Source organism: Phyllobates terribilis, unplaced genomic scaffold (genome assembly GCF_046119375.1).
Source record: "Phyllobates terribilis strain yellow unplaced genomic scaffold, ASM4611937v1 Scaffold_2__4_contigs__length_985480577, whole genome shotgun sequence".
NCBI lineage: Eukaryota > Metazoa > Chordata > Amphibia > Anura > Dendrobatidae > Phyllobates > Phyllobates terribilis.
The window spans coordinates 856,889,327-856,904,032 of NW_027362762.1; the positions used below are offsets into that span (position 1 = coordinate 856,889,327).

General features: G+C 48.6%; 1 protein-coding gene across 1 annotated transcript in view; it reads left to right on the plus strand.

Annotated features, from left to right (window-relative positions):
• Positions 1 to 14,706, plus strand: part of SLC6A4 (solute carrier family 6 member 4) — a 180,158-nt gene that overhangs the window by 151,581 nt on the left and 13,871 nt on the right. The window contains exons 11-12 of the mRNA XM_073667966.1: positions 5,022 to 5,121; positions 5,240 to 5,340. Of these exons, the coding sequence (XP_073524067.1) occupies positions 5,022 to 5,121; positions 5,240 to 5,340 (201 nt within the window). The remainder of the gene's footprint in view (positions 1 to 5,021; positions 5,122 to 5,239; positions 5,341 to 14,706) is intronic.

A 14,706-nucleotide genomic window follows, 5' to 3' on the forward strand; every position in this document is an offset into this window, starting at 1 on the left:
GCAAGTTTGAAAAAGAACCTGCAGATAAAAAAACTGGTGAAAATGCAAAATACAAGTCATATAATGGCCAGATATGTTACTCGTTATGTACAAACGACAGCTTTTTCTGAAAAGTTATTTGAAAGTGCTGTTACCCTCTAAGGTCATCACATTAAAATAACACAAACACAGCTGTTTTGTTTTTTTCTATCAAATATTTTGTTATTAGCAACTAAGAAATCTAGAAATCTAGAAAATGCATAATTGTGTCTGCCTGAAACTAGGAGCCCGCTGTATTCTTTATCAGCTGCTATAAGCCGAATGGCACCATTTTTTTCTGTGCTGTGTGTTATATGTTTGTATGTTGCATGAAACGATTTCCTTTTTCCCAGAGTTACAGTTTCTACCAAAAAAAAGATTAACTTTTTATTGTTTTATTAAGACTCTATCTGATGCATACTACATCTTGCCAGGTGATTTTATACAGTTATATGAAAAAGTTTGGGCACCCCTATTAATCTTCAGCTTAATGTTTTATAAAAATTGGTGTTTTTGCAACAGCTATTTCAGTTTGATATATGTAATAACTGTTGGACACAGTAATGTTTCTGCCTTGAAATGAGGTTTATTGTACTAACAGAAAATGTGCAATCTACATTCAAACAAAATTTGACAGGTGCATAAGTATGGGCACCTCACCAGAAAAGTGACATTAATATTTAGTAGATCCTCCTTTTGCAAAAATAACAGCCTCTAGTCGCTTCCGGTAGCTTTTAATGAGTTCCTGGATCCTGGATGAAGGTATTTTTGACCATTCCTCTTTACAAAACAATTCCAGTTCAGTTAAGTTTGATGGTCGCCGAGCATGGACAGCCCTCTTCAAATGATCCCACAGATGTTCAATGATATTCAGGTCTGGGGACTGGGATGGCCATTCCAGAACATTGTAATTGTTCCTCTGCATGAATGCCTGAGTAGATTTGGAGCGGTGTTTTGGATCATTGTCTTGCTGAAAGATCCATCCCCTGCGTAACTTCAACTTTGTCACTGATTCTTGAACATTATTGTCAAGAATCTGCTGATACTGAGTGGAATCCATGCGTCCCTCAACTTTAACAAGATTCCCGGTGCCGGCATTGGCCACACAACCCCAAAGCATGATGGAACCTCCACCAAATTTTACTGTGGGTAGCAAGTGTTTTTCTTGGAATGCTGTGTTTTTTTGCCGCCATGCATAACGCCTTTTTGTATGACCAAACAACTCAATCTTGGTTTCATCAGTCTACAGGACCTTCTTCCAAAAAGAAATTGGCTTCTCCAAATGTGCTTTTGCATACCTCAGCCAACTCTGTTTGTGGCGTGCTTGCAGAAACGGCTTCTTTCGCATCACTCTCCCATACAGCTTCTTGTGCAAAGTGCGTTGTATAGTTGACCGATGCACAGTGACACCATCTGCAGCAAGTTGATGCTGCAGCTCTCTGGAGGTGGTCTGAGGATTGTCCTTGACTGATCTCACCATTCTTCTTCCTCTGCCTTTCTGATGTTTTTCTTGGCCTGCCACTTCTGGCCTTAACAAGAACTGTCCCTGTGTTCTTCCATTTCCTTACTATGTTCCTCACAGTGGAAACTGACAGGTTAAATCTCTGAGACAGCTTTTTGTATCCTTCTCCCTGAACAACTATGTTGAATAATCTTTGTTTTCAGATCATTTGACAGTTGTTTTGAGGAGCCCATGATGCCACTCTTCAGAGGAGATTCAAACAGGAGAACAACTTGCAGGTGGCCACTTTAAGTAGCTTTTCTCATGATTGCATACACCTGACTATGAAGTTCAAAGCTCAATGAGGTTACAAAACCAAAAAAAGTGCTTTAGTAAGTCAGTAAAAAGTAGGTAGGAGTATTTAAAACAAGAAAATGATAAGGGTGCCCATACTTATGCACCTGTCAAATTTTGTTTGAATGCAGATTGCACATTTTCTGTTAGTTCAATAAACCTCATTTCAAGGCAGAAACATTACTGTGTCCTACAGTTATTACATAAATCAAACTGAAAGAGCTGTTGCAAAAACACCATTTTTTATAAAACATTAAGCTTAAGATTAATAGGGGTGCCCAAACTTTTTCATATAACTGTATAGCAAAAAGTAAACCTTTAAAGTTACACAGTCGTCAAGACATGACAATTGACAAGTACATGGTTTTCTGAATGAGGAGGTGCTGACAACCATAAATAATGGTAACGCACTCTTGACGTTGTATGAAAGGTAATATTAACATGTTATGCATGACTGCGATACAGTGCAGGTGTGAGGGCTAAATGAATCAATAAATTGAATTTTTAAATTGTATATTACAGCTTTTCCTTTTACTACTGTAAGAGTTCAATTTTCAACACCAGCTAATTTTTAGGGTTCACATTCTTCACTATTTAGTTTACTAAATGTATGCAGGCTGCCAGAGTTTTCTGACTTCCATAGAGATAAGTGAATCGATTCAATGCTAATTGAATTTCTATTAAATTTCTAGGAATTTGTTGAACTTGGCAAATTTGAACAATTTGCAACTCTCTTAGCGTGAATCGCCTAAATTGGCCTCTGCCATTTTACACATTGCAGAAGATTGCATAATCTAGAGAAGGGTCACGTGGCCTCAGGTGGGACTCCCCATAATGCCTTGCTGCTATCACACCACATGATATAGCACAGCCAATTAGGAGGGGAGTATCAACAGCATGTATAAAAGCTGAGGCAGGAAATGCAGTAGTAACTTTGTGGTGAATCTGGAAAGTTAGAGGACATCACGGCTTAGCCATAGACATGGGGAGAGAAAGCCTTAAAACACTGTATAAACTGTACAGATCGTGTGAAAGCACAGCAGTGAAGGAGATTAGGGTGTGAGGAACAAAGAACACAGAAAAGTTTCATACACTTTTTATCAAGGAAATTGGAGGCTTTGCAGTACTTTCAAAACTGCAAGTGAAGTTTTGTAGAAAATTCAGCAAATCTAGCGAATGGCAGCCATGAAGGAGAACTAAGACGTCACGAGGGCAGCAAGCATTCATCTTCAAAGACAACCCATCGGCACTCAGTGAGAGTGCGTAATCAAATGTCGTTGTCAGTGATTGATATCGGCATTTAAATGGTTAAACAATAGTGATCAGCGCATGCTCCAGTTGCTGCTGTTATAGGGAGTTGCAATCAGATGCCGGGTATGATGCCCACCCCATACATTGGGACCCGACATATGATGTACATTAAAAATTATGTATAAGTCAGTAAGGGGTTAAAGGCTATGAACCCATTTGATTTGGAATTTTTTTTTTCCATAAGTTAGTGTAACTTTATTACCTAACAAGTATAAAATAAGTTTCAGTCTGCAATCTTTATTCCTTCATTTATTTTCAGACTGCCTGATATGCTGTTTGCAGCCTGATCCAAGTTTTAGATTTTCTCTTGTATGCGTCTCTCTCAGTTATATAGGCTGGATGTGAGCATTTATGTGTGTATCCAAGGTACTGCTGACTTCATTAACTCCTATATCAGCACAACTTCTATCCTGCACTTATTTCCTCTTCATGTGCTTTCATCCTTATATGTAGCTTGTATTATCTGCCCTTCATCAGACTGTAAATACTTTTTCCCCTGGCCACTCTTGAGATCTATGTACAACCCCATCCCTCCTTATATCTCTAAGATCTCATTCACACGACCGTGTCTTCAGTATGTGAGGTGCCAGTTTTCACATGTACTGGAGACACTTACACACATGGACCCATTCAAATGAATGGGTCTGCGCACATGTCAGTGTGTTTCCACGGACCGTGCATCCGTGGGCAAAACACGTTGACATGTCCATTTTTTACATGCAACGCGCAAAACTTCCCACGCATGTACACACTGATGACATCCATGTGTCGCCAGTGTGACACGTATTGGCGCCTAGGAATCAGCAGTACAGTTCACACTGTTCCAAAGCACTGGGTGCTGCAGGCAAGTCTCATCATTGTCCCCTGCCTGCGCTGTGATCAGCGCGACCAAGGGACAATGTTGAGAGTAGTATTCTGCTCTCGCTGTGTCCAAGTGTAAAAATAAGAATAAAATAGAAAAATCCTTATATTCACCTGTCCAAAGATTAAATAAGTGTCTCATTGTAATCCATGAGACCGGCATTTCTGCCTCAGCAGAGGCCACCGCACAGTTGGCTTGAGGCAACCGCACATGCTGAGGAGCAAAGGAGAATGACTCGCTGCAGCGAGCGAGCCCCTTAACTGAGCTCACTGAGCGGTGTCCTGTCACTCACTGAGCTCAACGCAGTTCAGGGGCCCGCTCCCTGCAGCAAGTCATTTTCCTCTGCTCCTCAGCGTGTGCGGTCGCCTCAAGCTACCGATCACACTGAGGCAGAAATGTCGGTCAGATGGATTATGATGTGGGACACTAATTTCCTCTTCGGACAGGTGAGTATAATGATTTTTTAATTTTATTCTTATTTTTACACTTGGAGACAGCGGGAGCAGAATACTACTCTCAACATTGTCCCCTGATCGGGCTGATCTCAGTGCAAGCAGGGGACAATGATGAGGGCAGCATTTAGCACCCAGCACTTGGGAACAATGCAAACTGTTCTGCCGATTCCCAGGGGCTGGTACGTGTGATTCTGATGCAGCACACGGTTGCCACACAGTGATACATGGACACGGATACTGGTTTTTCCAGGACCAGAAATATCTGGACGTGTGAAAGAGTTCTAACACTGAGAGAAGAGGAGAGTGGGAGCAGAGAGCTGTTAGTACTGAGCAGGATATCTGGAAGTCTTTTATCTAGGTGAGTGCTTTTATTATAAATCAGACACTACAGCAGCAAAATGGTAGATAATTTTTAATGAAGTCTATCTGCACAGTTGCTTGATTTTGCTTTTAGGGAGTAAATTAACAATTTAAAAAAAATGTGCAAAGGTATGCATAACTTTTTAAGATGTTTTCTGTGACATTTGTTTTCTATTTTACCAGTTTAAAATTTTGGGAACTTTTTTTTTCTTCCATCTAGGGTGGTGCTTATATGGTAAAGCTGTTTGAAGAGTATGCCACTGGCCCGGCGGTACTCACTGTGGTATTCCTTGAAGCTATAGCGGTGTCCTGGTTCTATGGTACGTAACACATATTATATTGCAGTTTAGGGATTCTTGTTCGTACATTTTGTCTGCTTGTCAATTATTTACTTGAGTCATGGGAAACAAGCATGTATAATATCTGGTTTTGTTTCAGGTATTAACCAGTTCTGTCGTGATGTTAGGGAAATGTTGGGTTTCACTCCAGGCTGGTATTGGAGAATCTGCTGGGTGGCTATATGCCCACTGTTTCTTCTGGTAAGTCCTTTGCTTCTCTCAGGTGCTAGCAATGTTTGCCTTACTTAAAGATGCTATTCATATTCAGAACATTGGGTCAAATTAGGGAATAATTTAAATAAGAACAAAAAGCATTACTTACGCATTGACGCCCCTTGCAGCTGCTGCCACCTATCCGTTGCTCCTTGTTAGTCTGTGTTTATGGGATAGCATTGACGAAGTCCCACCTACAACATATGACCGCTGCCGCCAATTTATGACCTCAGCAATCTCATGCTGTCACCAGTGACTGATGACTTGCTACAGGTGGGATGGACAATCCCTTTAATTACACTGAGATCTTTATAGCATAAAAAAGCATGGAAATATTCCAAACGTACAACTTGTGAGTTGTAATTTACAAGACCTGTAAAGCAATGTGTCATACATGTGTTGCACATTTTTATAGATTTTATGCAACTTAGTACTGTCCACATTTAGTAATATATACAAGAGTAAAACTTCACACCCGACATCAGTTACACAACAAAAGGGATAGCAGGGAATGAGCATACGGTATAGACTATACCGTATAGTCCAGTGATGGCGAACCTTTTAGAGACAGAGTGCCCAAACTGCAATCCAAAACCCACTTATTTATCACCAAGTGCCAACATGGCAAATTAACCTAAATATTGAGGTTTTACTGATACAAACAAAAAGAGCAGGCGAGGGCAGCATAGAGCAGGCACAGGAAGGAGCAGGGGTATGAGACTGCAGAAATAAAGAATGTGCTCACCCCCATCTTGGTATATGCCCCCATCCTTGTATATATGCTGCCCCCCCCCATCATTGTATATATGCTGCCCCCCCCATCCTTGTATATATGCTGCCCTCCCCCCCATCCTTGTAGAATCACCATCCTTGTATATATGCTGCCCCCCCCCATCATTGTATATATGCTGCCCTCCCCCCCATCCTTGTATATATGCTGCCCTCCCCCCCATCCTTGTAGAATCATAGAATGGTAGAGTTGGAGGGGACCTCCTGGGTCATCTGGTCCAGCCCCCTGCTCAAAGCAGGATTCACTAAATCATCTCAGACAGATATCTGTCCAGCCTCTGTTTGAAGACGTCCATTGAAGGGGAACTCACCACCTCTCGTGGCAGCCTGTTCCACTCATTGATCACCCTAACTGTCAAAAAGTTTTTTTCTAACATCTAATCTGTCTCCTCCCATTCAGTTTCATCCCATTGCTTCTAGTCTTTCCTTGTGCAAATAAGAATAAAGATGATCCTTCTACAATGTGACAGCCCTTGAGATATTTGTAGACAGCTATTAAGTCTCCTCTCAGTCTTCTTTTTTGCAAGCTAAACATTCCCAAATCCTGTAACCGTTCCTCATAGGACATGGTTTGCAGATCGGTCACCATTCTGGTCGCTCTTCTCTGAACTTGCTCCAGTTTGTCGATGTATTTTTTTAAATGTGGTGCCCAAAACTGGACGCAGTATTCCAGATGAGGTCTGACCAAAGAGGAGTAAAGTCCAATAATGACTTGTACATATGCTGCCCTCCCCCCATCCTTGTACATATGCTGCCCTCCCCCATCCTTGTACATATGCTGCCCTGCCTCCATCCTTGTACATATGCTGCCCTCCCCCCATCCTTGTACATATGCTGCCCTCCCCCCATCCTTGTACATATGCTGCCCTCCCCCCATCCTTGTACATATGCTGCCCTCCCCCCATCCTTGTATATATGCTGCCCTCCCCCGTCCTTGTATATATGCTGCCCTCCCCCATCCTTGTATATATGCTTCCCTCCCCATCCTTGTATATATGCTGCCCTCCCCCATCCTTGTATGTATGCTGCCCTCCCCTCATCCTTGTATATATGCTGCCCTCCCCTCATCCTTGTATATATGCTGCCCTCCCCTCATCCTTGTATATATGCTGCCCCCATCCTTGTATATATGCTGCCTTCCCTCAATCCATGTATATATGCTGCCCTCCCCCAGTCCATGTATATATGCTGCCTTCCCTCAATCCATGTATATGACGCGCCCCTGGGCCTGCTGTGTCGCGCAGCGTCTCGCGCACGGGGGCTTACCCGGAACCGGATCAGATGAGGGTTGTAGTCTCCGAGTGGCGGGGACCCGGTCCGTGCCCAGGGGGTCAGACTCAGTGTGTGGCAGTCTTGATAGATGTTATTTGAGTGTCGACTACGCCACCCGTTGATTTGCAGCTATGGAGCTGCCGCTGCAGGGCAGACCGCTGAGGCCGGTGTAGAATTGTGCAGCGTGATAGTATAACCCCCAACGGGAGGGGTATGGCCTCAGGGCAGCCGACGTGGAAGATGGGGGTAGCAGGAACCACTCAGAGACGGTGCGGTGTAATTCAGGGTCTTTACTGGTAACAACGATAGACCCTCCCGGAGTACTTGCTAGCGAACGGGGCCTGGTCAGTCCTTGAGCAGATGGGATCTCCCCTGGCCAGGCGGAGTTGTAGGCCTCCCAAACTGACTGTACTCTTCTGGCTACCTTGCTAGAAGCGGATATAAGTAGCCCACGTCCCTGAGTGTACCGTGTGGTGCTCACCCGTATGGCCGGTGACTCGGGGCCTTCTATTGGCTTCCGCTCCACGATGGCGGTGCTGGTCCCACACGTGTGACCGTGCCTTCGGGTTTCTGGGCCTGAGGACCTGAAATCCCCTGCCGGTCGGCTTCTGCTGCTGGGTAAGAGTTAGTCCCCACAGCCTCAGACGCCGGGTCCGGTAAGAAAGCTTCTCAGTCAGGGCGAGCTCTGCAGCTGCCAGCCCCTGACTCGTAGTAGTATTGCTCCCACTGAGCTCCAGCTGTTTCTTCCTATGACTGTCTCTTGTCCTACTCTCCTTGACTCCTAACCCTGCTTCAGCCCCGGGTTTATATAGGGGAAGTTCTTCCCCTCCCAAGACTGGGCAGGAGGTGTGGCATGCACAGGATCCCTGACCAAAGGACCTCCCACCTGCTCTCAGACATAACATCTCTATCACTGTGGCAACCAGACCCCTGGGGTGTCACATTCCCCCCTAGTGAAATTTAGTACTCCGGGACTAAACATATTTTAGAAAAACATAACAAGATAAAAACAATAATAATACAATAAGAAAAACATATAAAGATGGTTACGGCATGTCCGTAACCGGGTGCAGTCTTTGAAGAAAAGCAAGGTGTCCATTTCACCAAAACAGGGAGACGTAACCAGGTAGGGGTTTGTCCTACCCCGAGTCCTTAACAGTCTTTAGTCCGTCCTGGGTTAAGCTCCAACTATGTACAAGGATTCCCGGTAAATCCACCAAGGACTCCTACAAATAACTAGAAACACAAAATTATACACAAGCAACAATACACAGGTAAACATAAATAAAACAATTTATACACTTCAAATCCTCCACCGTGCGGGTAACTGGCCTCTAGTGGCCCTAGTGGACCTACGGAGCTGACTGCCTAGCCCTGAACTACAGGGTGTAGGAGCTGTCAAGGGTAAACTGGGCAGCTGTCTACCGGCTCTTTGGCTCACTAGGGATATGGCAGGCTCACTGCAAGCAGAGGGTTGATCCTCCTGGTCTGCGGGTGTGGGGTCTTCTGCCTCCTGGACCGGCTGTTCTTCCAGCTCTACCTGTTGCTCCGTAGGTGCTTGGGATGCTGGTTGGAGGAAGGTGAGTACGGGTACCACAACTGCACCATTGACTTGAGTCCAAGACCGAGGGAAGTCCCCGAGCACAGTAGTAACCATATCTTCCCTTTCCTCTACGGGTCGATGGTCTTCTTGTTCCTCTTCAGGGTTCCTCAGTTGTTCGGGACACTTCTTCAGGTGGTCCCTGGATACAATAGCTGTGGTTTCCCCTCCGTCTTTACTGATGGTACAAACCTTCGGGTTCTCGTGGCTTGAGGGCAGTACGGTGTACGGGTCCTTTTCCCACTGGTCGTCCAACTTGTGGAGCCGTCTCTTCCTCTTCAAGACCTGCTCTCCGGGTACCAGGGGAACAGCGGGAGCATACTGGTTGTAAGTTTTCTCTTGTCTTTCCCTAGCCTGACAGAGACTTCGCTCCACGCTCTCCTGTACTCTCCGGTACTGCTGCTGCCTCTCCGTGTCCCAGTCTGTTTCTGGTGAAGTGTCCTCGGGTGTCAGGACTCCCATTTCCAGGTCAACAGGTAACTTACCAGGTCTTGCCCTCATTAGGTAAGCCGGGGTACAGTTGGTGGAACCTACCGGGATGTGGTTGTATAGGTCCACCAGATCGGGCAACTTCTCAGGCCACAGACTGCGTTCTTCCAGGGGCAACGTTTTTAAAAGATCCATTACCACCTGGTTCATTTTCTCACAAAGTCCATTAGTTTGCGGATGGTAGGGTGTCGTCCTTATCTTCCGGCAGCCATACAGATTGCAGAATTCCTGGAAGACCTCCGCTTCAAAGGCAGGTCCCTGGTCCGTCAGCACTTGGTCCGGGTACCCGTGTGGACGGCAAAAGTGCTGCTGGAAGGCTCTAGCTGCTGTTTGAGCCGTTAAGTACTTGACGGGGACGACAACCAAGAACCGGGAGTAATGATCCACGATGGTTAACGCGTAGACGTAGCCACTTCTGCTTGGGGTCAGTTTTACATGATCCAAGGCTACCAGTTCCAACGGTTGCCGGGTGACGATGGACTGCAGGGGAGTCTTCTGGCTGGCACGGTCCTTCCTTCTCAGGTTGCACGGGCCACAGTCTCTGCACCACTTCTCAATGGTTCCCCTCATGCCTACCCAGTGGAATCGCTCGCGCATCAGGAACTCCAGCTTCTTCCACCCGAAGTGTCCAGCTCCGTCGTGGTATGCCTCCATCACCATGGCTGCGTCTCTTCATGGCACCACTACTTGCCAGAGTAGTTCATGCGTCCGGGAATTAACCATTCTGCGGCACAACTTCCCCTTGTAAAGGAACAGTCGACTCTTCTCTGCCCATAGTTGTTTGGCTTCCTCCGGAGCGTCTGGTTCAAGGCAAGCCTCCGGGCGAGTCAGCATCTCCTTCACCAGTCGGACGGCAGGGTCGCTGTCTTGCGTTTCCGCCCAGTTGTAGTGAGGTAAGGGGTTCAACGTAGCAGCCTGCTTACTCCTTACCCGGTGGGAATACTGGATAGTCCCATGATGGTGGAACGCAGGGAGTTCAACTTCTTCCAGTCCCTCCGGATCTTCTCCTTCGTCCGGCAGGTTGGGCATCCTGGACAGGGCATCCACGTTGGTATTGGAGCGTCCGGCCCGGTATTTGATTGTGAACTCGTAGTTGGACAGACGGGCCATCCACCTCTGCTCCAGGGCACCAAGTCTTGCCGTGTCCAGGTGTGTCAACGGGTTGTTATCCGTGTACACGGTGAACCGGGAAGAAGCGAGGTAATGCTTAAAGCGCTCGGTGACTGCCCATACTACGGCCAGGAACTCTAGCTTAAATGAGCTGTAATTCTCGGGGTTCCTTTCGGTGGGTCGCAGTTTTCGGCTGGCGTAGGCGATTACTCGTTCCTTCCCCTGCTGGATCTGGGACAGTACGGCTCCTAGCCCGATGTTACTGGCGTCGGTGTAGAGGACAAAGGGCTGGCTATAATCCGGGTACGCCAGGATTTCGTCCCCCGTGAGGGCCATCTTCAGCTGGCGGAAGGACTCTTCTTCCAACTCCTCCCATTTGAAGGGCGGCTTCTGGTTCTTGGCCTTCCGGGACTGGCCTATCAGGAGGTCCTGCATAGGTGCTGCCTTTTTGGTGAAACCGGGAATAAACCTTCGGTAGTAGCCTACCAACCCGAGGAACTGCCGCACTTCTTTTACGCTGGAGGGGCTTGGCCATTCCTTAATTGCGGTGATCTTATCAGGGTCGGGAGCCACTCCGTCAGCGCTCACCACGTGTCCCAGGTACTGCACCTTTGGTTTCAGGAGGTGACACTTGGAGGGTTTCACCTTTAGGCCGTAACTCGCCAGAGCTTCGAACACTTCCGCCAGGTGTTTCAGGTGGTCCTCATACGTCTTGGAAAATACGATGACATCGTCCAGGTACAACAAGACCGTCTCGAAGTTTCTGTGGCCCAGACAACACTCCATTAGTCGTTGGAAGGTTCCTGGTGCGTTGCAGAGTCCGAACGGCATGCAGGTGAACTTGCTAAGTCCCATCGGGGTGGTGAATGCGATCTTCTCCCGGTCCGCCTCTGCTACAGGAACCTGCCAGTACCCGCTAGTGAGATCCAAGGAAGAGAAGAAGTTAGCAGATCTTAAAGCAGCCAATGACTCCTCTATCCTTGGTAAGGGGTACGCATCCTTGTGTGTGATACGGTTGATTTTCCGGTAATCTACACACATCCTCATGGTGTTGTCTTTTTTTCTGACTAAGACTAGTGGAGCTGCCCAGGGGCTACAGCTATCCCTGATCACCCCAGCCTCCTTCATGTCTCTAAGCATCCCCTTGGCGTGTTGGTAGTGGGCAGGGGGTACGGGTCGATACCTCTCTTTTATAGGAGGATGGTCTCCCGTGGGGATGTGGTGTTCTACCCCCTTGACTCGCCCGAAGTCTAACGGGTGTTTACTGAACACTCTCTCGTACTCCTGAACCACCCGATAGACTCCTTGTTTCTGGTGTGAGGGAGTGGAGTCAGTACCCAGATGTAGTTGCTGACACCAGTCCTCCATGTTTTTCTTAGAGCCGTTACCTTCCTCCGGGTGAGATGGAGGCAAGGGTTCCACAGATTGTATAGAATTTTGGTTAATGGTATATAATTTGGCTAGCGTGGCATACCGGGGCAGGTACACTTCCCTCTCCCCGATATTTATTATGCGAACGGGCACCCTCCCATGGCGTACATCAACCACCCCCCGTGCTGTCAAAATGGTGGGCCTACTGTCTGAGTAAACTGGTTCTATTATTGCCTGGTAATCCCTACCTCTCAGACCAATAGCTGCCCGGCACCAAATCATCATTTCACTTTTTGGGGGCATGGCAATAGGAAAAGGGTCACACATTCTTACGCTACCAATCTCACCGCCGGAGAGTTCCACCTGTTGCCGTCGCATCAGTGCCCGGATCTCTTTCTGGAGCACCCGCTGCTCGCCGGAGCTGGCGTTCTTGGCAACCTGCTGTAAAAGGAAAATCACGTCTGCAAGACAATTTTCAATTACATTAGTTCCTAGAGTTATTTTTGGGTGACTCTCATGTTTGTCAATATCTACAATGATCAGTCCCTGTGCTGCCAGTTCGACTCTACCGATTTTGATGGTCACCTCTTTAAATCCGATCTGTGGCACGGGCTGGCCATTGCTGGCGATGATACTCAAGTCGTCGTCAGGGTAGCGGGTAATATCCGAGTCATTCCAGTACTGCTTAAAGAGCACGTACGGGATGGTGGTGACCTGCGACCCGGTGTCCAGTAGGGCACTCATGGGAATGCCATCCAGTACCACCGGCAAGACTGGACGTCCTCCCACATATCTGTCGCGCCAGTTCGATGGGCCTGGTGATCTTTTTCCTGGGGGTTGGCCCTCTACCCCAGGTTGTGCCCGTTTAAAGAACAGTACCTTGCCATATGTCCGGGTTGATTGCAGCGGCGGCAGATGGGTCGTCCGTCCTCGCTGTATCGGTCACTGGGTCTTCCTCTGGCCGGTGGGGTCCTCCTTGGTCGACGCCACGGGATGTCCTCCGGTCCGGATGCCAGCTGGATCTTCCCTGGGGTGGAAACCTGTAAAGACTGCACAGTTCGGGTTAGCGCAGCAATGCTCTTAGCTAGCTCTTGGACCTGATGGTGTAGGTCTGGAGCCGGGTCATTGTCCAAAGCCTGCGCATCAGCTCCCACAGGCCCTGCCGACAAGGGCGCCGCCTCCTGGTGGTAAGTAATAGCTGGGCGCCTGTGGGTCATAACGCCACCCGGTGCCGGTTCTCGGAGCACCCGGATGGCTCTGTCCTTGAACTGTGCAAAGCCCAGATGGGGATCCTGTAAGGCCATTGCCCGCAACTGGGTTCGGTGGGCATTACAATACAGTCCCTCTATAAATTGTTCAGTCAACAGCCTGTCCTCGTTTCCCACTCCATCAGGGTCGGTCTGCTTAATGGCCCTCAGGGCCTCTTGTAGGTTTAGTGCATAGTCCCTTATACTCTCATGCGCTCGCTGCTTGCACCCGTAGAATCTAAGCTTAATCTCGGCTGAGGTGCGGGTATCAAAGGTATCCTTCAGCCGGGTTAGTATCCCTGCGACAGTCTTCCTCCCAGGTGGCCAGGATTTTACTTCCCTTTTAGCTGCCCCGGTTAGTTGGGCCACCAGGATGCTCACTTTTTGCTCTTCTGTAAGGGGGTACACCTGGAAGAGGCTATCCAGCTTTTCTCTAAAGTCATGCAGGGTATGTGACTCCCCTGAGTACTGGGGTAGCCAAGCTGCTCCCGGGATATAGGGCATGGTGAAGGGCATAACTGCAGCAGCGGTGGCGCTGGCGGGGGTTGAGGCAGTGAAGCTCTCCTCCGTATCCGACATCTTCCTCCCCCCTAGTGGACCGTGGCCTACCTTGCGATGATCCTGTTCCATAGGCCGCGGCTCCGCAGTAGATCGTCAGGGTTGAGGACCTTCCCTCGCGCTCCGGTGACGTCGGCGTCTGCTGGGCTCCTTCCAGGACCTTACGCAACGTCCGGACGTGAGGCGGGGCTTCAGTTCTCGCGCGCTTTCGAAGTCCACGCCCCTCTTCTTCCCGCGCGGCGTCCTCAAGATGGCGTCCAACGGCGGGAAAACTCCACGGATGGCGGGAAGAAGGCCGAAGATGGCGCCGGATGGCGGGAAAACTTCGCGGATGGCGGTAAGAAGGCAGAAGATGGCGCCGGATGGCGGGAAACCTCACCACTGGTAAGTTTGAACAGTCTTTGCTTTTCAGGCACGCAGTACCCGGTGGTTGCGGGCACGAAATCCTGCCGACTACGCCAAAGTTGACGCGCCCCTGGGCCTGCTGTGTCGCGCAGCGTCTCGCGCACGGGGGCTTACCCGGAACCGGATCAGATGAGGGTTGTAGTCTCCGAGTGGCGGGGACCCGGTCCGTGCCCAGGGGGTCAGACTCAGTGTGTGGCAGTCTTGATAGATGTTATTTGAGTGTCGACTACGCCACCCGTTGATTTGCAGCTATGGAGCTGCCGCTGCAGGGCAGACCGCTGAGGCCGGTGTAGAATTGTGCAGCGTGATAGTATAACCCCCAACGGGAGGGGTATGGCCTCAGGGCAGCCGACGTGGAAGATGGGGGTAGCAGGAACCACTCAGAGACGGTGCGGTGTAATTCAGGGTCTTTACTGGTAACAACGATAGACCCTCCCGGAGTACTTGCTAGCGAACGGGGCCTGGTCAGTCCTTGAGCAGATGGGATCTCCCCTGGCCAGGCGGAGTTGTAGG